The 23,793-nt window shown below is 42.5% G+C and overlaps 1 protein-coding gene across 2 annotated transcripts in view; it reads left to right on the top strand.

Moving 5' to 3' along the window:
• Nucleotides 1-23,550, top strand: part of LOC139413193 (protein TMEPAI-like) — an 82,483-nt gene extending 58,933 nt beyond the window's left edge. The window contains exons 2-4 of one of the 2 annotated variants that reach the window (XM_071160293.1): nt 15,750-15,904; nt 17,577-17,630; nt 18,384-23,550. In XM_071160293.1, coding sequence (XP_071016394.1) covers nt 15,750-15,904; nt 17,577-17,630; nt 18,384-18,977 — 803 coding nt within the window. In that variant the 3' untranslated portion in view covers nt 18,978-23,550. The remainder of the gene's footprint in view (nt 1-15,749; nt 15,905-17,576; nt 17,631-18,383) is intronic. The other variant, XM_071160292.1, reaches the window with a different exon arrangement.
• The last annotated feature ends 243 nt before the right edge of the window (nt 23,551-23,793 follow it).

The raw sequence follows: 23,793 nt of genomic DNA, 5'->3' as shown, positions 1-23,793 counted from the left end.
AGAGGGGAACCGGCCAGGCAGAGACAGCAAGGGCAGTTCGTTGCTCCAGAGCCTTTCCGTTCACCTTCACACTCCTGGGCCAGACTACACTCAATCATATGACCCACTGAAGAGATGAGTCTTCAGTAAAGACTTAAAGGTTGAGACCGAGTTTGTGTCTCTCACATGGATAGGCAGACCATTCCATAAAAATGGAGCTCTATAGGAGAAAGCACTGCCTCCAGCTGTTTGCTTAGAAATTCTAGGGACAATTAGGAGGCCTGCGTCTTGTGACCGTAGCGTACGTGTAGATATGTACGGCAGGACCAAATCGGAAAGATAGGTAGGAGCAAGCCCATGTAATGCTTTGTAGGTTAGCAGTAAAACCTTGAAATCAGCCCTTGCCTTAACAGGAAGCCATTGTAGGGAGGCTAGCACTGGAGTAATATGATCACATTTTTTGGTTCTAGTCAGGATTATAGCAGCCGTATTTAGCACTAACTGAAGTTTATTTAGCACTTTATCTGGGTAGCCGGAAAGGAGGGCATTGCAGTAGTCTAACCTAGAAGTAACAAAAGCATGGATTCATTTTTGGACAGAAAGTTTCTGATTTTTGCAATGTTACGGAAATGGAAAAGAGCTTTCATTGATATGTTCGTCAAAAGAGAGATCAGCGTCCAGAGTAACGCCGAGGTCCTTCACAGTTTTATTTGAGACGACTGTACAAGCATCAAGATTAATTGTCAGATTCATCAGAAGATCTCTTTGTTTCTTGGGACCTAGAACAAGCATCTCTGTTTTGTCCGAGTTTAAAAGTAGAAAGTTTGCAGCCATCCACTTCCTTATGTCTGAAACACAGGCTTCTAGCGAGGGCAATTTTGGGGCTTCACAATGTTTCATTGAAATGTACAGCTGTGTGTCATCCGCATAGTAGTGAAAGTTAACATTATATTTTCGAATGACATCTCCAAGAGGTAAAATATATAGTGAAAGCAAAATGGTCCTACAACGGAACCTTGAGGAACACCGAAATGTACAGTTGATTTGTCAGAGGACAAACCGATATCTTTCCGACAGATAAGATCTAATGCAGGCCAGAACTTGTCCCTGTAGACCAATTTGGGTTTCCAATCTCTCCAAGAGAATGTGGGGATATATGGTATCAAAAGCAGCACTAAGGTCTAGGAGCACGATGACAGATGCAGAGCCTCGGTCTGATGCCATTAAAAGGTCATTTACCACCTTCAAAAGTGCTATGATGCGGTCTAAAACCAGACTGAAGCATTTCGTATACATTGTTTGTCTTCAGGAAGGCAGTGAGTTGCTGCACAACAGCTTTTCTAAAAATGTTGAGAGGATTTCAAGATTTGATATAGGCCGATAGCTTTTTAAATATTTTCTGGGTCAAGGTTTGGCTTTTTCAAGAGAGGCTTTATTACTGCCACTTTCAGTGAGTTTGGTACACATCCGTTGGATAGAGAGCCGCTTATTATGTACAACATAGGAGGGCCAAGCACAGGAAGCAGCTCTTTCAGTAGTTTAGTTGGAATAGGGTCCTGTATGCAGCTTGAGGGTTTAGAGACCATTATTTTTTTCATCATTGCGTCAAGAGATATAGTACTAAACTACTTGAGTGTCTCTTGATCTTAGGTCCTGGCAGAGTTGTGCAGACTCAGGACAACTGATCTTTGGAGAAATACACAGATTTAAAGAGGAGTCCATAATTTGCTTTCTAATGATTTTATTACTGCTGTGAAAAGTGAAAGCGATCCTCTCTTGGGGAATGCTGCTTTTTAGTTAGCTTTGCGACAGTATCAAAAACACATTTCGGATTGTTCTTATTTTCCTCAATTAAGTTGGAAAAATAGGATGATCGAGCAGCAGTGAGGGCTCTTCGATATTGCACGGTACTGTCTTTCCAAGCTAGTCGGAAGACTTCCAGTTTGGTGTGGCGACATTTCCGTTCCAATTTTCTGGAAGCTTGCTTCAGAGCTTGGGTATTTTCTGTATACCAGGGAGCTAATTCCTTATGAGAAATGTTTTTAGTTTTTAGGGGTGCAACTGCATCTAGGGTATTTCTCAAGGTTAAATTGAGTTCCTCAGTTAGGTGGTTAACTGATTTTTGTCCTCTGATGTCCTTGGGTAGGCAGAGAGAGTCTGGACGGGCATCAAATCTTTGGCTTTTCTGAGAATTTATAGCATGACTTTTGATGCTCCTTGGTTGGGGTCTGAGCAGATTATATGTTGCGATTGCAAACGTAATAAATGGTTGTCCGATAGTCCAGGAACATGAGGAAAAACATTAAGATCCATAACATTTATTCCATGGGACAAATCTAGGTCCAGGGACATGTTGGACAAAACCCACTGAGTCGATGATGGCTCCAAAAAGCCTTTTGGAGTGGGTCTGTGGACTTTTCCATGTGAATATTAAAATCACCAAAATTTGCATATTATCTGCTATGACTACAAGGTCTGATAGGAATTCAGGGAACTCATTGAGGAACGCTGTATATGGCCCAGGAGGCCTGTAAACAGTAGCTATAAAAAGTGATTCAGTAGGCTGCATAGATTTCATGACTAGAAGCTCAAAAGACGAAAACGTCGGGGGGGTTTTGTAAATAGAAATTTGCTATCGTAAATGTTAGCAACACCTCCGCCTTTGCGGGATACACGGGGGATATGGTCACGAGTGTAACCAGGAGGTGAGAACTCATTTTAACACAGTAAATTCATCAGGCTTAAGCCATGTTTCAGTCAGGCCAATCACATCAAGATTATGATCAGTGATTAGTTCATTGACTATAACTGCCTTTGAAATGAGGGATCTAACATTAAGTAGCCCTATTTTGAAATGTGAGGTATCACGATCTCTTTCAATAATGGCAGGAATGGAGGAGGTCTTTATTCTAGTGAGATTGCTAAGGCGAACACCGCCATGTTTAGTTTTGCCCAACCTAGGTCGAGCACAGACACGGTCTCAATGGGGATAGCTGAGCTGACTACACTGACTGTGCAATTGGCAGACTCCACTGCCTGGCCTGCACCCTATTTCATTGTGGAGCTAGAGGAGTTATGAGAGCACCCCTCCAGCTAGGATGGAGTATGTCACTCCTCAACAGGCCAGGCTTGGTCCTGTTTGTGGGTGAGTCCCAGAAAGAGGGCCAATTATCTACAAATTCTATCTTTTGGGAGGGGCAGAAAACAGTTTTCAACCAGCGATTGAGTTGTGAGACTCTATTGTAGAGCTCATCACTCCCCCTAACTGGGAGGGGGCCCAGAGACAATTACTCGATGCCGACACATCTTTCTAGCTGATTTACAGGCTGAAGCTATGTTGCGCTTGGTGCCGACGTTGATAACAATATCTCTATACTCTCTACACTCGCCAGTTTTAGCTTTAGCCAGCACCATCTTCAGAATAGCCTTAACGTCAGTAGCCCTGCCCCCTGGATGATTCGTTTTAAGTCTAATACTGCGGGTAAATGGAGTCCCCAATGACTAGGGTTTTCAATTTGTCAGAGCTAATGGTGGGAAGCTTTGGCGTCTCAGACCCGTAACAGGAGGAGTAGAGACAAGAGAAGGCTCGGCCTCTGACTTACTTTCCACCATAATTTGCAAATAAATTCATTAAAAATCCTACAATGTGATTTTCTGGAATTATTTTTCGCATTTTGTCTGTCATAGTTGAAGTGTACCTATGATGACAATTACAGGCCTCTCTCATCTTTTTAAGTGGGAGAACTTAAACAATTGGTGGCTGACTAAATACTTTTTTGCCCCACTGTACATTGTGTGCAAAAGGCATGAGGAGGTAGGCGAATAATTCCAATTTTGCAGATTAACACTGGAGTGATAAATGATCAGATGGTCATGTACAGGTAAGAGATACTGGTGTGCAAAAGAGCAGAAAAGTAAATAAATATAAACAGTATGGGGATGAGGTAGGTAAATTGGGTGGGTTATTTACCGATAGACTATGTACAGCTGCAGCGATTGGTTAGCTGCTCAGATAGCAGATGTTTGAAGTTGGTGAGGGAGATAAAAGTCTCCAACTTCAGCGATTTTTGCAATTCGTTCCAGTCACAGGAAACAGAGAACTGGAACGAAAGGCGGCCAAATGAGGTGTTGGCTTTAGGGATGATCAGTGAGATACACTTGCTGGAGCGCGTGCTACGGGGGGGTGTTGCCATCGTGACCAGTGAACTGAGATAAGGCGGAGCTTTACCTAGCATGGACTTGTAGATGACCTGGAGCCAGTGGGTCTGGCGACGAATATGTAGCGAGGGCCAGCCGACTAGAGCATACAGGTCGCAGTGGTGGGTGGTATAAGGTGCTTTAGTAACAAAACGGATGGCACTGTGATAAACTGCATCCAGTTTGCTGAGTAGAGTTTTGGAAGCTATTTTGTAGATGACATCGCCGAAGTCGAGGATCGGGAGGAAAGTCAGTTTTACTAGGGTAAGTAGTGGTTTCTTTGCAGCAATTCGACCACAAAGGCCTGATTCATTCAGTCTCCTCTGAAAAGTTGATGTTGAGATGTGTCTGTTACTTGAACTCTGAAGCATTTATTTGGGCTTCAATTTCTGAGGCTAGTAATGAGCTTATCCTGTGCAGCAGAGGTAACTCTCTTCCTTTCGGCGATCCTCATGAGAGGCAGATTCATCATGATGGTTTTTGCGACTGCACTTTCAGAAGTTCTTGAAATGTTCAGGATTGACTGACCTACATGTCTTAAAGTAATATTGGACTGTCGTTTCTCTTTTCATATTTGAGCTCTTCTTGCCATTGTTCAACACTTTTGTGGTTACTACATTATTCCATGTGTGTTATTTCATAGTTTTGATGTCTTCACTGTTTTTCTACAATGTAGAAAATAGTAAAAACAAAGAAAAACCCTTGAATGAGAAGGTGTGTCCAAACTTTTGACTGGTACTGTATGTAAATAACATTTATGTTTTTTATTTTTAATACATTTTCTAACATTTCTAAAAGCCTGTTTTTGCTTTGACATTTATTTTAAAATGAAGCTGTAACGAAACAAAATGCGTAAATAGTCAAGGTGTTTGAATACTTTCAGAAGGCACTGTATATGTAATATTATTTATTTAATATTCTTAAAACAACAATAAAATACTATACAATACACATACAATAAAAATATCCGCTCCCATCCGTAGGTGTTCTGGTCAGGGTGAGCGCTCGCTCCCACCTTCCCAGAGATGCCGGCAAAGCAAGGCCCTGCTCCCAGCCCAAAGGGATTTTCTAAGGTAGGGGAAAACCAAGCTCCACCCGTCGTCCGGGCCGGCATGGAAGCGAGCGCACCCTTAACTACCATGACCAGAAGACAGACCGCTCACAGCATGAAACCAAACCATAAAACATAAATAGCGAAAGCAAAACATACAATATTCCCATCCCCACCCTCACTCCTGATTTAGAGGAACTCAAACATTGATATTGTACATTCATTTATATAATTATTCCAACACTCTTCAATTCCACCCTTCAGACAGCCACAGATCAACCCATGTTTCCCAATAAATCGTCATTCTACCATTTCCTCTCGGAATACATCCCTCCATTCTCCCATGGTGTCTTACTAGAGACTCACACCTCCCCATCTGCAACATTTATTCTGAAAAAATAAACCCTAAAAATATCATTTTTACCCAAGAGCACAATGATATTTCCCATTGACTGACTGTGGTCCTTCAAATCCCCAGCAATACAGTTTGCAGGTCCAACTGCACCCGAATATTATGGGATAACAACCATTCCTGGACCAGACTCCAAAAACATTTGCATTTGCATTCCTCAAGATAAGCCATTCATGAGCATGAAGGGGAGCGCGGCTGAATCAACAATAAGATGAATAACTTCCATTTCGCTTGCCTTTCTCATAACAATATTACTTCTCTCATGCAATGGTTCGTCTGTTCAAATGATCCAGAAACGATAGATAGAAAATGGACTACTGGAAGTGCATTATTGTATGTCGGTTGTCAAGTATTTTGTCTGTAATGTCTTTTTCGTTATGTGTTGGACCCCAGTGAGACAGACTAGCTGTCTCCATTGGTATCGACTAATGGGGTTCGTAATAAATCAAATCAAAATATCATTTAATACCAACACAAAAAGACTTCTCACAAGACACAATGTTGGTTGTAGACAAAGTAGCTGGCTTCAATGTTGCTTTGATATATAGCCGCTGATATGATGTAAGCCTAGCCGATGATATAGGGTACCCAATAACACCATGTCCCTGGATTCTACATAATATAATATCCCAAATAGACATGTCAGTGGAACCAGACATTTGGCTCTGTCTATGGAACCCCCAAGGGGAGAGTGAGTGTTTGGGCTGGAGAGCTGAAGCCCAGCTGGATAGGGAGAGAGGGGGCCTAGGGAGGGGGGTGAAGAAAGGGAGAAAGCAAGCCAGTGGGCACTGCGATGTGGTCCTATAACTAGGCCACTCCGGAACATTCAATATCATCTTGGTAAGCATCTCCAGTATATATTTGGCCTTGTGTTTTATGTTATTGTCCTGCTGAAAGGTGAATTTCTCTCGCAGTGTCTGGTGGAAAGCAGACCGAGCCATTATCTTTGTTTTTATCCTAAAAAACTCCATAGTCCTTACCAATGACAAGCATACCCATAACATGATGCAGCCACCACCATGCTTGAAAATATGAAGAGTGGTACTCAGTGTTGTGTTGGATTTGCCCCAAACATAACGCTTTGTTCTGAGGACATAAAGTTAAATAAATAAAGTAATAAAGACAAAGTTAAGTTCTTCGCCAATTTTTTTCTGCAGTTTTACTGTAGTGTCTTATTGCAAACATCATGCATGTTTTGCAATATTTGTATTCTGTACAGGCTTCCTTCTTTTCACTCTGTCATTTAGGTTAGTATTGTGGAGTAACTACAATCTTGTTGATCCAGCCTCAGTGTTTCTCCTATCCCTGTTTCAAAGTCATCGTTGGCCTCATGGTTTTCTTCCTCTCCAGCAACTGAGTTAGGAATGAAGCCTGTTTCTTTGTAGTGACTGGGTGTATTGATATCTTCACCATGCTAAAAGGGATATTCAATGTCTGTTTTTGTCTTCTTTTTTCATCTACCAATTGGTGCCTTTTATTGGAAAACCTCCCTGGTCTTTGTGGTTGAATCTGTGTTTGCAATTCACTGCTCGACTGAGGGACCTTTACAATTATTGTATGTGTGGGGTACAGAGATGAGGTAGTCATTCAAAAATGTTAATCACTATTATTGCACACAGAGTGAGTCCATGCAACTTATTATGTGACTTGTTGAGCAAATTGTCAGGCTTGCCATAAAGGTGTTGAATACTTATTGACTCAAGACATTTCAGCGTTTCGTCTTTTATTTAATTGTAAAAACATAATTCCACTTTGACCTTATGGGGTAATGTGTGTAGGTCAGGGACACAACATTTCAATTGAATCCATTTTAAATTCAGGCTGTAACACAACAAAATGTGGACAAACTTTATGAATGAACTGTATTTGTGTTTCTTTTCCATAACTGTTGACTTTAATAACTTGAGGAATTCTAGTAACATATTTTTGTATTTTCCGCAGGTTTGTGTATTTAAGGTTGTAAATAAATGTGTTATGAAGAAGTGTAATTTACAGTAAATTATTAAATATATAGGAATGTGCTTTGCAGTGGTAATTCTGGTAATTTCCTTTCTCTCATATTTCAGGTAAAATTAACTCAATCAAAAAAAAGAGGCTAGACTCAATGGCTTGGGCCACATTGGAGCTCTCCTTTTTTCACCCTCCTCATCCCTCTCTCTTTCAGTCTTTCTCATATCATTATCCCCTCCATCTTTGACCCATCTGTCTTTCTGTGGTCTGTCCTACCACTCCCCCTAACCCGCTCTCTCCCTCTGGAAAACTAGGTCTGTTTGTTCTCTTTCCTTGCCTCCTCCCTCTACTTGCCCCCCATATTTGTGAGCGAGAGGGAGGGGGGTTGCAGGAAGTCAGCTGTTGTGTCTGTCGAGGAATGTGTGTGAGAAAAAGTGGGGACAAGGCTGCAGACCTTTGTGAGTCGCAGTGTGTGTGTCGTCTCGCTCACCAAAGTTCAGGTCTTAGTAGGTAACACGATGCAGCCGGTTTCAGGAGGTCACCCCCACCACTATAACTGTGTTCAAACTCCATGTAGCGGTGAGTTGTGCATTCTTGGATTTGGGATTTTAATATTTGTGTATCTTCTATTTTAATGATTGTGTAAAGTTCATAATGCATTTGTAGTTTTTATTCCCAAGTCAAAAGTGTAACGCGATGAGTCTTTGTGCTCATTTTCTAGACTTTCTCGAATTTCAGTTTATTCTCCAATTGTGTGGTTGTCTGTGTTTAGCTACTGTGATAAAAGCCTTTGTTGATATCTGAGGATGGCAAACTCTCCTTGAATACAGCTGAAAGTCAGACAACGTTGTGTAATAGTTGCTGGTAAGAGTTATGGAATTTTGCAACAAACTATTATCAAGTCTGTCTAGCCTGCGAGAGCATTTCAGTATCTGGGTTATGTGCACACTCTTTGCATAGCTTGGTCTCTTTGTCATCTTGAATAGAATAGGTTAGACTGTTTCACAGCGGAAGCTACTGTGTTATCTTATGCTTTGCTTATCTGTTTAGTTAGGCTGTCTGTGTTTGATGGAAGTAGTTGCTTGGGGCAAATGTCCCTGCTGGGTTTTTTATGTAGGGCTGTCCGTGAACTTTCTCTCACTCTTTCTCTCTGACTGCTGAAGTGTCACAAAGCAAAGTGTGTCTGAGTTAGAAAGAGTGTGTGTGTGTGTGTGTGTGTGTGTGTGTGTGTGTGTGTGTGTGTGTGTGTGTGTGTGTGTGTGTGTGTGTGTGTGTGTGTGTGTGTGTGTGTGTGTGTGTGTGTGTGTGTGTGTGTGTGTGTGTGTGTGTGTGTGCATGCTCCGTCTGTCTGGGGTCACATGGGGGAGGGGAAGGTCAGGCTGTCCTGCCCTGTCTCCAAACAAAGATTGCTCTGTCTGTCTGCATCGACACTGTTGTGAACTCTGCTGGGGAAAAGAGCTCCCATTGCCTCAGGATCAATAGAGCCTCTAAGCGGACCACTAACTTCACTCTTTTCACTTCACATGCACAGACAGAAAGACAAACAGAGACGCACAGGCACAAACACACTGTACACAAACACCTTTTGGAGTGTATCACTATGGTGATGATCACTGGTGATATTCAAACATAAGACATTAAACATTTCACAGTGAGGTCTACACCTGTTGTATTCGGCGCATGTGACAAATACATTTGCTTTGATTTTAATGGATTCTGTTGGTATTTTCCAGGAAGTAAATAACAAACTTTTCACTGGAAGCAGCCAATCAAATTACAACAGGTGTAGACCTTATCGTGAAATGCTTACGTTTGAATATCACCTTACCGTGTAATGCTTACTTACAAGCCCTTGACCAACAATGCAGTTGAAGAAATAGAGTTAAGAAAATATTTACAAAATAAACAAAATAAATAAAAATGTAATAAAATCAAAAAGTAACACAAGATTTACATAACAGTAACGAGGCTATATACAGGGGGTAGTCCGGGTGGCCATTTGATTGTTCAGCAGTCTTACGGCTATGCGGTAGAAGCTGTTAAGGAGCCTTTTGGTCCTAGACTTGGCCATGCGGTAGCAAAGAGAAAAGTCTATGACTTGGGTGACTGGAATCTTTGACAATTCTTTGGGCCTTCCTCTGACACCGCCAAGTATATAGGTCCTGGATGTCAGGAAGCTTGGCCCCAGTGATGTACTGGCCCATACGCACTACCCTCTGTAGCGCCTTATGGTCAGATGCCCTCTTCACAACTGTCTTGGTGTGTTTGGACCATGATAGTTTGTTGGTGATGTGAACACCAAGGAACATGAAACTCTCGACCCGCACCACTTCAGCCCAGTCGATGTTAATGGGGGCCTGTTCGGCCCTCCTTTTCATATAGTCCACGATCAGCTCCTCTGTCTTGCTCACATTGAGGGAGAGGTTGTTGTCCTGGCATCATACTGCCAGTTCTCTGACCTCCTCCCTATAGGCCGTCTCATTGTTGTCGGTGATCAGGCCTACAACTGTTGTCGTCAGCAAACATAATGATTGCGTTGGAGTCCTGCTTGGCCACACAGTCGTGGGTGAACAGGGAGTACAGGAAGGGACTAATGTTATATATTTTTTTATTTAACCGGGTAGGCCATTTGAGAACAAGTTCTCATTTACAACTGCAACCTGGCCAAGATAAAGCAAAGCAGTGCGACATAAACAACACAGAGAATAAACAAACATACAGTCAATAATACAATATAAAAAGTATATATACAGTGTGTGCAAAGGAGGTAGGATAAGGGAGGTAAGGCAATACATAGGCTATAGTGGCAAAATAATTACAATTTAGAAGTTAAACACAGGAGTGATAGATGTGCAGAAGATGAATGTGCAAGTAGAGATCCTGGGGCGCAAAGGAGCAAAAAATAAATAACAATATGGGAATGAGGGAGTTGGGTGGGCTATTTACAGATGGGCTATGTGCAACGATCTGTAAGCTGCTCTGACAGCTGATGCTTAAAGTTAGTGAGGGAAATATGAGTCTTCAGCTTCAGTGATTTTTGAAATTCGTTTCAGTCATTGGCAGCAGAGGAAGGTAAGGAAAGGCGGCCAAAGGATGAATTGGCTTTGGGGGTGAACAGTGAAATATACCTGCTGGAGCGCGTGCTGTGGGTGGGTGCTGCTGTGGTGACTAGTGAGCTGAGATAAGGCTGGGATTTACCTAGCAAAGTCTTATAGATGACCTGGAGCCAGTGGGTTTGGCGACTAATATATTTAAAAAATATATATATATATATTTCACCTTTATTTAACCAGGTAGGCTACTTGAGAACAAGTTCTCATTTGCAACTGCGAACTGGCCGAGATAAAGTATAGCAATTTGACACATACAAGAACACAGAGTTACACATGGAATAAACAAAACATACAGTCAATAATACAGTAGAAAAAAAGAAAACAAAAAGTCTATATACAGTGAGTGCAAATGAGGTAAGATAAGGGAGTTAAGGCAATAAATAGGCCATGGTGGCGAAGTAATTACAATATAGCAATTAAACATAAGGAATTGTAGATGTGCAGAAGATTAATGTGCAAGTAGAGATACTGGGGTGCAAAAGAGCAAGATATATAAATAAATACAGAATGGGGATGAGGTAGATAGATGGGCTGTTTACAGATGGGCTATGTACAGGTGCAGTGATCTGTGAGCTGCTCTGACAGCTGTTGCTTAAAGCTAGTGAAGGAGATATGAGTCTCCAGCTTTAGTGATTTTTGCAGTTTGTTCCAGTCATTGGCAGCAGAGAACTGGAAGGAAAGGCGACCAAAGGAGGAATTGGCTTTGGGGGTGACCAGTGAGATATACCTGCTGGAGCGCGTGCTACGAGTGGGTGCTGCTATGGTGACCAGAGAGTTGAATGACATTGAAGCTTGTCTGGAGGTTAGTTAACACAGTGTCCAAAGAGGGGCCAGAAGTATACAGAATGGTGTCGTTTGCGTAGAGTTGGGTCAGAGAATCACCAGTTGGAGGCCACGGAAGGAGAGTTGTATGGCATTGAAGCTCGTCTGGAGGTTTGTTAACACAGTGTCCAAAGAAGGGCCAGAAGTATACAGACTAAGCACAGGAGGGGCCCAGGATGAGGATCAGCGTGGCACATGTGTTGTTGCCTACCCTTACCACCAGTGGGGACGGCCCGTCAGGAAGTCCAGGATCCAGTTGCAAAGGGAGGTGTTTAGTCCCAGGTCCTTAGCTTAGTGATGAGCTTTGTGAGTACTATGGTGTTGATCGTTGAGCTGTAGTCAATGAACAGCATTCTCAAATAGGTCTTCCTTTTGTCCAGGTGGGAAAGGGCAGAGTGGAGTGCAATTGAGATTGCGTCATCCGTGGATCTGTTGGGGCGGTATGCGAATTGGAGTGGGTCCAGGGTTTCTGGGATGATGGGTGTTGATGTGAGCCATGACCAGCCTTTTCAAGCACTTCATGGCTACCGACGTGAGTACTATGGGGCGGAAATCATTTAGGCAGGTTACCTTCGCTTTCTTGGGCACAAGAACTATGTCAACATTCACAAAGCTGCGTGAAACATGTAGATATTACAGACTCTGTTTGAAACATGTAGGTATTACAGACTTGGTCAGGGAGAGGTTGAACATTTCGGTGAAGATACTTACCAGTTGTTCTGCGCATGCTTTGAGTCCATGTCCTGGTAATTCGTCTGGCCACGCAGCTTTGTGAATGTTGACCTGTTTAAAGGTCTAGCTCACACAGTCGTCCAGAACAACTGGTGCTCTTATGCAGTGTTGCTTGCCTTGAAGCAAGTTTAAAAGGCATTTAGCTCATCTGGTAGGCTTGCGTCACTGGGCAGCTCACGGCTTTCCCTTTGCAGTCCGAAATAGTTTTCAAGCCCTGCCACATCCGACGAGCGTCAAGAGCCGGTGTAGTAGGATTCAATCTTAGCCCTGTATTGACGCTTTGCCTGTTTGTTGTTTCGCCCAAGGGCGTAGCAGGATTTCTTATCAGCGTCCGGATTAGTGTCCCGCTCCTTGAAAGCAGCAGCTCTAGCCTTTAGCTCGGTGCGGATGTTGTATGTAATCCATGGCTTCTGGTTGGGAAATGTACGTACGGTCACTGTGGGGATGACGCCGTCAATGCACTTATTGATGAAGCTGGTTACTGAGGTGGTATACTCCTCAATGCCATTGGATGAACCCCGGAACATATTCTAGTCTGTGCTAGCAAAACAGTCCTGTAGCGTAGCATCCGTGTCATCTGACCAATTTCGTATTGCGCAAGTCACTGGTACTTCCTGCTTTAGTTTTAGCTTTTAAGCAGAATCAGGATGATAGAATTATGGTCAGATTTGCCAAATGGAGGGCGAGGGAGAGCTTTGTATGCATCTCTGTGTGTGGAGTAAAGGTGGTCTAGAGTTTTTTTTCCTTTGGTTGCACATATGACATGCTGGTAGAAATTAGGTAAAGCGGTTTTAAGTTTGCCTGCATTAATGTCCCCGGCCACTAGGAGCGCCGCTTCTGGATGAGCAATTTCTTGAACCTTTCGGTTCCTAGTCCAACACTCTAACCACTAGGCTATGCTGCTGCCCCGGCAGTGTGGTCTACAGCTTATCATGAGGTATTCTACCTCAGGCAAGTAATACTGCGAGACTTCTTTAATATTAAACATTGCACACCAGCAGTTATTGACAAATAGACACACCCCCCCGCCCCTCGTCTTAACAGACGTAACTGCTCTGTCCTGCCGATGCACCGAGAAGCCAGCCAGCTCTATATTATCCATGTCGTCTTTCAGCCACGTCTCGGTGAAACATAAGATATTACCGTTTTTAATGTCCTGTTGGTAGGATAGTCTTAATCATAGATTCTCCAGTTTGTTTTCCAATGATTGCACGTTGGCCAATAATACAGAGGGTGGTGGTTTACCTACTGGTCTGTGAATTCTTACAATGCACCCCGCCATTCTTCCCTTTTTTCTCCATCTTTTCTTGACGCTGATGACTGGGATTTGGGCCTTGTCTTGACAAAGCAGTATATCCTTCGCGTCGGACTCATTAAAGAAAAAATCTTTGTCCAGTTTAAGGTGAGTAATTGCTGTTCTAGAGTCCAGAAGCTATTTTCGGTCATAAGAGACGGTAGCAGCAACATTATGTACAAATTGAGTTACAAACAAAGAGAAATAAACAAACAAAATAGTACATTTGGTTAGGAGCCCGTAAAACGGCAGCCATTTTGCCAGTAGGTGTTGATAAATGTTAGCAGTTCTTAACATGATATCAGTGTGAGAGTGACTAACAAAATCAATGGGGGCCCCCGGTCAGTAATTCAACCATGATTACTACAAGTTTAGATATCTGGCCGCTAGACTAACTTATCAATCTTTTGTTGTTGTTGCTGACATAGGCTCATTGAGTGACTGTCAGTGACTGACGTAAGAAAACAACTGCTGATGCACTACTGTTCAAATTTGTAACATTAAGTTGAGACCCCGACTGAGTCCCCCCCCGCCCCTTTGGAAATTGATCTGCGGACCAGTTGCCCATCCCTGCCCTAGAGTCTGCAAAGATAACATAAGGAATTGTTTTAAGATGGTCATACCAAGTGTACAAAACATTAAGGACACCTGCTCTTTCCATGACATAGACTTACCAGGTAAATGCAGGTGAAAGCTATGATCCCTTATTGATGTCACCTGTTAAATCCACGTCAATCAGTGTAGATGGAGGGAAGGAAACAGAAGGATTTTTAAGATTTGAGACAATTGAGACGTAGATTGTGTATATGTGCCATTCAGAGGGTGAACGGGGTATGGTTTGTGTCAAGAACTGAAACTCTGCTGGGTTATTCACTTTCAACAGTTTCCCATGTGTGTCAAGAATGGTCCATCATCCAAAGGACATCCAGCCAACCTGACAAACTGTGGGAAGCATTGAAATCAACATGAGCCAGCATCACTGTGAAACGTTTGCGAAACCTTGTAGAGTCCATGCCCCCGATGAATTGAAGATGTTCTGAGGGCAAAGGGGGGAGGGTGCAACTCAATATTAGGAAGGTGTTCTTAATGTTTTGTACACTCAGTGTATTAACAGTATATATATTTAATGAAACATTGAATTTGGCCTTACTGCTGTTATTAGCCCATAGAAATGCATTGAATAACATATTCATATATGGCATAACAGATAGTCAGTCAAATAAAATTTCAAAAGAAAGTATATTTTGAAGTGAAATATAAGAAAGCTCAGGAAATAGTTTTTATAAATGATTTACCCATATTTAAAAAACTATTGCCTTACTTCCATACATTTTTGAAACCGATACTGGGTTATCTTCAGACTAGTCTTCTGAAGCTTTTGGGTGTCATAGAGCAAAACAACCGACATGTACGTGCTTGTGAGTCTCAGCTTTCCATGGTGGGGCCATTCTAGTCTGTAGCCCAAACCGTGCGGATTCTACAGACAGAAGTTGGCACGTCGGCTGTACCAACTTCTGACGAGTCCCGTGACGCTTGTAGGGGTCGTAGAGCACGGAAAAGACCATCGTGTTTGTGAGAGTCTCAGCTTTCCATAGTGGGGTATTAGTTTGTAGCCTAAACCGTTCGACTGATTTTCGGGATGTCTCATGGTCTGAAAAACACCACTGTAGCTCTGCCACATTCCACCACAGAAGGCTGACGAATGTGGTGGATTGAGAAGCAGCCCATGCAAAAAAACAGCTTAAACAGACATGTTTACTTTTGCTAATTTGTTTTCCATCTGGTTGCGGACATTGACTCTAGTTCATGCTTTATTACGTAGTTGTAATTGATGTAGCTAAACCTACAACAAGTTATAACATACAATGAACTGAGACAGATTATGAATGAGTTGGCCATACGTGCCTACATTTCAGTTGTGAAAACTCATGGCCTGCTACAAAATCATTTCTACAATATCGGTTTCTATGCAATCAGTAAGAACGAGTTAGTTGCTATGCTAGTTGCGTTTCGTAACATCGGATTAAGTCGTCATGACCCAAACACCCTTTCACAATAAACTGTGCAATGTGCACATCCTTGTATCTGTCCTCTTGGGTTCTCAGCTCCAAAATTTGATATTTTGATGAAGCTTAGGTGATACAATCAGAACGTCTTCCACTAGTTCTAACCTGTCCCCTCTCTCTCTTCTCTCTCCAGCCCAGTTGGAGTTTGTGCAGATCCTGGTGATCGTTGTGGTGATGATGGTGATGGTGGTAGTGATCACCTGCCTGCTCAACCACTACCGCCTGTCAGAACGCTCCTTCATCTCCAGGGACAGCCAGGCCCGCAGACGCCACCTACCACTGGCCTCTGTAAGTACTCTACCCTGACCAGGGCTGTAAACTAACGTTATAGTCTTCATGCAGACTTACAGCCTCCACACAGACCAGGACATAGATGTTACAGTCTTTAGAAGCACTCCACACATCTTTACAGGTAATATACTTTATTTGATAGCCTCCACACAAACCAGGAAGTAAACTTTCCTTTACAGCATTTACTCCACACAGACCAGGGTGTAGACTACTTTACAGCCTCCACACAGACCAAGACATAGACTTTACTTTACAGCCTCCACACAAACCAGGACATAGACTTTACTTTACAGCCTTCACACAAACCAGGGCATAGACTTAATATGAAACGAAAACCACCCTTGTTTCTACTTGGAAATAGGCAAGCCATAGTACAGGGTCCTATTTGGACATCATGGCAGGCCCAAACTAGCCATGTCAGAAAAGCAGATCATTTTTTACTAATGCAAACACATATGATAAGCAGACAATGGTATTCAGTTGGACCTGTATACTATGTACAGTAGAGACAGAGGCTCACTGGAGACGGGTTGTCTGCCACATGTCTGCCACATCGCTCAGTGCAGTGATCTGGAGATTCCAGAACCATATGACTGCACTGCTGCTTTCTGAATCACACACAAACACATACTGCTGCTGAATCACCTATCCCGGTATTCATCTGAAATATGGGGCAGGATGCTGTGCGTGTGTTATCAGGTTTGTGTTTAATTCATAATTGTGGAATTGACTCCCATTCAACTCATGAATTGCATTGGCCACACCCCACAGGATGTAGAATTTGAGTTTAAGCGACAGGACATAGAATTGAATTCAGTGCAATTCAATGAAATTCCACTCAGTTATACAACATGAGAGTTTCATTGAATCTGACAGGTTACACTTCAAGAAACCAAATAATATATCACTTTACTCCAAAAACAATGTTCAAATATTATTTAAACCTCAGTGCTTAGAAAAGTACATTTAATTTTCCACCATTAATTTAATTGGTTTGGCTTCATTTTGAAGGCTTTAGGGTCAACTTGAGGGCTGAACTAATGCATTCCGGGAAATGTAGTCTTTCCCCCATATTGAACAAAAGTTAAGTGATTTGTGAAATATAATAACTTAGAATATTCAAAATTTTCAATACAATAGGCTTACACGTAATGTGGAATAGACTAGGCATTTGAATTTCACTGAATTCAATTATATTTCCTTTAATTCAAATTACAATTTTGTATCCTGTTTACTGCTTCGATTCAAATTCAAGAATGTAATTGGAATTTATGAGGCATTCAATTCTGAATTGAGCACAACCCTTTGAGCTATGCAGAAGTCTGTGTACTCTGCAGGAGGGGGTATGAGTCATAGATGACAGAGCGCCTCTCTCTCTCTCTCTCGGTCAGTGTCAGTCTGTGTGTTTGTCTGGGATTGCTTCTGTGAAGAGCACTTTAATACTACATGTAGCCCATCTATGTGGAAAGAACATGGCTAGGAATGAAAGGACAGGAAGTCCTCCAGTATTAGCCATTGGGTTCAGACAAATTGGCTCAGGGATTAATCTCATCTCCCCCACCCTATGCTCTGTGGTTGGCTCTTTGGCTGGAAAGGGAAGACCTCCACCTAGTGGCACAACATGGTATCCATAGACGTGATACATGCTCTCTGTCTCTCTTCCTCACAGGATGGGAGTCTGTGGTCCTCAGATGGCCCAGGGCCCGCCAGTGGAATGAGCGAGGTAAAGTGGATTATGGGTGGGAGTGGGCAAACTACTGCCCATTCAATTCGTCCCACAGGAGTTTTTGTTTTGGGGGGGAATGATTATAATGGGCAAAAAAACATACCAAGCCACTCTTGAACATTTAAAACTAGATAGTAAGTATGTAGGAATGATAATGGACCTATATATTTTTAAATAACTGCACATTTTCTGACAGCAAATTGATTTTGACTAACATATCGTTACCAAAACAATCTTTGCCACCCTCCGTCCAACTTCAAAATCCCAATGTGGCCCTCGAGCCAAAATATTTGCCCACCCCTGCTTTAGGTCTATAGGGGTCATCCCTAAACACAGGGACCTGCACAGGGACCTAGTCTAGGTCTTATTCCCTTTAAAGTGCACTACTTTTGACCGGTGCCCCAAAAGTAGTGCACTGTATAGGCAATAGGGTGCCATTTGGGCCGTAACCCTAGACTTGAAGAACCTACCCAGGATCCCGGGAACACTACTTGTGTTTGTCCGGAAATTAATTATGGATTCGTCCTTGGATATTAGAGCAGATGGGCTATGAGTGTTTATTGACGTTCATAGCATAGCGATGACAACAATGGTGCTGTATCAATATACCTTCACACTAAGTCACTGTGGATAAAAGAGGGTTCTGACAATGGGAATACATTGTTAAACTTTTTTCGTGTGTTGTCCTCACAAAGATAAATGACCAAATATAAATGTGTGCGCTAACTCTTCCTGTCCTCCTCCCTTTAGCAGCAGGTGTACACCACGCGTCCTCCGGACCGCGTCTCCTCCTATCTGCAGAGGGAGCGTCTGGCCCGCTTCCAGCCCACGTACCCCTACCTGCCCCACCCCATCATTGACCTGCCGCCCACCATCTCACTGTCGGACGGCGAAGAGCCTCCTCCCTACCAGGGCCCCTGCACTCTGCAGCTCCGCGACCCCGAGCAGCAGATGGAGCTTAACAGGGAGTCGGTGCGCGCGCCCCCCAACCGCACAGTCTATGACAGCCACCTCCTCGACACCTCCCTGTGCCCACCGCCCAGCCTCAACTCCGGGGTCAGCACTACCACGGTAGCCACGGCTGCCCAGGCCTACTCCAGCCGAGTGGAAGGGGCACCACCAACTTATAGCGAGGTGATAGGGCACTACTACCACCCCTCTTCACTACCCAGGCACCACCACCAGACTTCCAGGGGCGCAGGGCGTGAAGTCAGGTTAGGAGCCCCGGGTCCCTCGTCGCCGTCCTTGCTACTCCACGGGATTCTCAAGCAGGCCCACCTGAGCAGCCTGGAGAGCAGGAATGTGCGCAACAAAAAGGAGAAGCAGACTCCTGAAGAGGTGTGACGACAGTGTTGGTCTCGGGCATTGTTTTCCGAGGCTGCTTTCTCCTTCTCCGCGCACTTTAGCTGAACTGTTGGTGGCAAGCAGGGTTGGAGAGGGTGACATGCAGTGGTGGGGGGGGGGGGGGTGGGGGACAGGCGCACAAAGAAAAAGGACTGCACTCCCCTCTTAACTTTACCCCCGGTCACCGTCTTACTGAAACCCGCCACCCCTAAACTTACGTTGTATAAATATTTACTTGTTTTTTTTCCTTGCTTACAGCTTTTTTTCTGTACAGGCAAATGCAAAAACAACAAAACAAAATTCTCTCCAAGTATTTAGGTTGATTTTGTTTTGTCTGCATAATTTCTAGTTACTTATCTCCTCGTAGTTTATCCTTAGTTCCTCCGGAAGTCTTTCAGAATGACCAGGTCTTCCTTTTTTTGAGATGCAGATGGTTATTTTAGTGAGTCTCCCCCGAACCCCTTTCTGGCTTTGAATACTGTCCGTGTACCTGGCTTGTACAGGGAGGGCATAGATAGCACTCTTGTAACAGGTTGACAGTTTCAGGCTCTCACGGGATCCAAGATTGAGATTCATACGTTAGCCCGAGTTAGCCTCTCAGCTCATGACCCAGTTAGCCTCACTGCCCGACAGATCCCCATCACTCCCCGTCAATCCGCATCAGAGGGTGCGGTGGTCAACGTTGGCATCTATGGAAACACATGATTGACAGCTGACTGGGTTTGTGATGTCAGGCCATGTGTGTCAACATGAGTACTGGAGTAGAGTCCTGAGTCTGGGTCAATTGAGTTCAGCACTGTGCCCACTGAAGTCATATATATCCACCGTGCTGTACTATCTAGACCCATCTGAGGTTAGTACTGTACTTTAGTTCTTTGTCTATTCGTGTTTAGTTATGTCTGTGGGTCTTTGGCCAGACAAGTTCAGGAGTTCCTGTGTGCGAATACTCTTCTTGTTTTTTTTATTATGATCTTTTTTAAAGAGATGTTTGCACAAGATTCAAGACTGTTTATCTGGAGAAAAAGAAAATCAATCTGCAATATGTATCATAAGAGAGGAGAGCAGCGGTATTTTTGTAAACAAATGGATTCTAAAGATTTTTTTTTTTTTTAAATGTTTTGCCTGCTCTAGAAGAAAAGGTAGAAACAGTAATCTGTTGGTGTGCCAACTCAAACGTGTTTAACTTTGTGCTATCTATACATATACAAATTATTGGCACCCTGATAAAGATAAGCAAATAAGTAAAAACAAACAACATTTTATCTGTTATATCATTCTACTTTTTTAAAATTAATCTCAGTTTATGGAACTTTATTATGGCCTTCCATGAATTCCTGTTTCACTGGGGTATAAAAATGAGGTAACACGCATGTAAAATTCTTTTGTCATCCATCACCATGGGGAAAGGCAAAGAACTCACAAATGAAAAGAGACAAATGGTTGTTGACCTGCATAAATCAGGCAGTGGGTACAAAAAACAAATATACCACTTACCACTATTAGGGAAACAATTAAGGAGTTTAAAACCACTGGAGCAATGGTAAACTTGCCTGGTATTGGATGCATGTGTATCTTGTCCCCATGCACAGTGAGGAAGATGGTTTAGGAGGCAATGAACAATCTAAATGCCAAAATTGGAGAATTACAAAACTTAGTCGTATCTACAATTAAATGCCACTTCCATGCCAAAATGTCTTTGGAAGGGTTGCTAGAAAAAAGCCTTTATTGCAAGCAACCCACAAATGTAAACGCCTGGAATTTTCTAAATGGCATTGTCACAGAATCGTACCTGTGCTATGGTCAGATGACATGAAAATAGAACTCTTTGGCCAAGCACACCAGTGGTGGTTTGGCATTGAGAGAAGGATGCATATACAGAAAATAACCTCATTCCTACTGTAATATATGGTGGTGGGCCTTTGACGTTAACTTGGCCGCAAGTGGACATTCAAGCAAGACAATAACCCCAAGCACGAATCAAAATCCACAGAGAAGTAGTTAATTGACCAGAAAATCTAAATTTTACAATGGAAATAAAAGTCTCCGGACTTGAACCCCATTGAAAACCTATGGTTTGAATTAGAGGGCAGTCCATAAGCACAGACAAGATATATCAAGGATCTGGAAAGATTCTGTATGGAGGAATGGTCTAAGATCCCTCCCAATGTGTTCTCCAGCCTCATAAAACAGGGTGCCGGAGTATTGAAAACAGGGGTGACAATAATTTTGACACCTATCTTGCATCTCTGAGCAATTGTATTAATATAAAATAATGTAATTTCCCAATTTTTTTTGTATTTTTGTATTATTTGTATTATTTATTTTACTAAGGTTTTTGCTCATCTTTATCAAATGTGCCAATCATTTTAGACATGACTATATATGTATCAATGTATGTGTGTGTGTGTTCTATAAACAGTACCAGTCAAAAGTTTGGACACACCTACTCATTCAAAGGTTTTTCTTTATTTTTACTATTTCCTACATCGTAGAATAATAGTGAAGACATCAAAACAACATATGGAATCATGTAGTAACCCAAAAAGTGTTTAAAAACACTACATATATTTTATATTTGAGATTCTTCAAAGTAGCCAACCTTTGCCTTGATGACAGCTTTGCACACTCTTGGCATTCTCTCAAACAGCTTCATGAGGTAGTCTCCTGGAATGCATTTTAATTAACAGGTGTGCCTTGTTAAAAGTTCATTTGTGTAATTTCTTACCTTAATGCGTTTGAGCCAATCAGTTGTGTTGTGCCAAGGTAGGGGTGGTGTGCAGCCGCAAAAACCATCAAGCGCTATGATGAAACTGCCTCTCATGAGGACCGCCACAGGAAAAGAAGACCCAGAGTTAACTCTGCTGAAGAGGATACGTTCATTAGAGTTACCAGCCTCAGAAATTGCAACATCAACTGTTCAGAGGAGACTGTGTGAATCAGGCCTTCATGGTCGATTGCTGCAATTAAACCACTACTAAAAGACACCAATAATAAGAAGAGACATGCTTGGACCAAAAAACACAAGCAATGGACATTAGGTGGAAATCTGCCCTTTGGTCTGATGAGTCCAAATTTGAGATTTTTGGTTCCAAAAGCCGTGTCTTTGTGAGACGCAGAGTAGGTGAACAGATGATCTCTGTGTGTGTGTGGTTCCCACCGTGAAGCATGGAGGAGGTGTGATGGTGTAGGGGTTCTTTGCTGGTGACACTGTCAGTAATGTATTTAGAATTCAAGGCACACTTAACCAGCATGGCTACCACAGCATTCTGCAGTGATACGCCACCCCATCTGGTTTGCACTTAGTGGGACGATCATTTGTTTTTCAACAGGACAATGACGCACCACACCTCCAGGCTGTGTAAGGGCTATTTGACCAAGAAGGAGAGTGATGGAGTGCTGCATCAGATGACCTGGCCGCCACAATCACCTGACCTCAACCCAATTGAGATTGTTTGGGATGAGTTGGACACTCTTGGCATTATGAAGATGCCACAATGACTGTTGGAAAAGCATTCCAGGTGAAGCTGATTGAGAGAGTGCAAAGCGTGTGCAAAGCTGTCATCAAGGTGTAACTACTTTGAAGAATCTAAAATATATTTCGATTTTTTTGTAACACTTTTTTGCTTTCTAAATGATTCCATATGTGTCATTTCATTGTTTTGAAATCTTCACTAGTATTCCACAATGTAGAAAATATAAAAAATAAAGAAAAACCCTTGAATGAGTAGATGTGTCCAAACTTTTGACTGGTACTGTGTGTATACAGTTGAAGTCGGAAGTTTACATACACTTAGGTTGGAGTCATTAAAACTCGTTTTTCAACCATTCCACAAGTTTCTTGTTAACAAACTATAGTTTTGGCAAGTCGGTTAGGACATCTTCTTTGTGCATGACAAGTAATTTGACCGTTATTCAAGTCTGGTTCATCCTTGGGAGCAATTTATAAATGCCTGAAGATACCACGTTCATCTGTACAAACAATAGTACGCAAGTATAAACACCATGCGAACACGCAGCCAGGAAGGAGACGTGTTCTGTCTCCTAGAGATGAACGTACTTTGGTGTGAAAAATGCAAATCAATCCCAGAACAACAGCAAAGGACCTTGTGAAGATGCTGGAGGAAACAGGTACAAAAGTATCTATATCCACAGTAAAACGAGCACTATATCGACATAACCTGAAAGGCCGCTCAGCAAGGAAGAAGCCACTGCTCCAAAACCACCATAAACAAGCCAGACTACGGTTTGCAACTGCACATGGGGACAAATATCGTACTTTTTGGAGAAATGTCCTCAGGTCTGATGAAACAAAAATAGAACTGTTTTGCCATAATGACCACCGTTATGTTTGGAGGAAAAAGGGGGAGACTTGCAAGCTGAAGAACACCAAGCTGTTTAAAGGCACAGTCATCTTAGTGTATGTAAGCTTCTCACCCACTGGAATTGTGATACAGTGAATTATAAGTGAAATAAACTGTCTGTAAACAATTGTTGGAAAAATGACCTGTGTCACGCACAAAGTAGATGTCCTAACCGACGTGCCAGAACTATAGTTTGTTTAATTTTAACAAGACATTTGTGGTGGTTGAAAAATTAGTTTTAATGGCTCCAACCTAAGTTTTTGTAAACTTCTGACTTCAACTATATATATATATGTGTATATACATATATATATATATATATATATATATACAGTGGGGCAAAAAAGTATTTAGTCTGCCACCAATTGTGCAAGTTCTCCCACTTAAAAATATGAGAGAGGCCTGTAATTTTCATCATAGGTACACTTCAACTATGAAAGACAAAATGAGAAGAA

Source organism: Oncorhynchus clarkii, chromosome 7, assembly GCF_045791955.1.
Source record: "Oncorhynchus clarkii lewisi isolate Uvic-CL-2024 chromosome 7, UVic_Ocla_1.0, whole genome shotgun sequence".
NCBI classification, from domain to species: Eukaryota; Metazoa; Chordata; class Actinopteri; order Salmoniformes; family Salmonidae; genus Oncorhynchus; species Oncorhynchus clarkii.
Note: the sequence above shows the minus strand (reverse complement) of the source record. Positions and strands in the feature narration are given on the sequence as shown.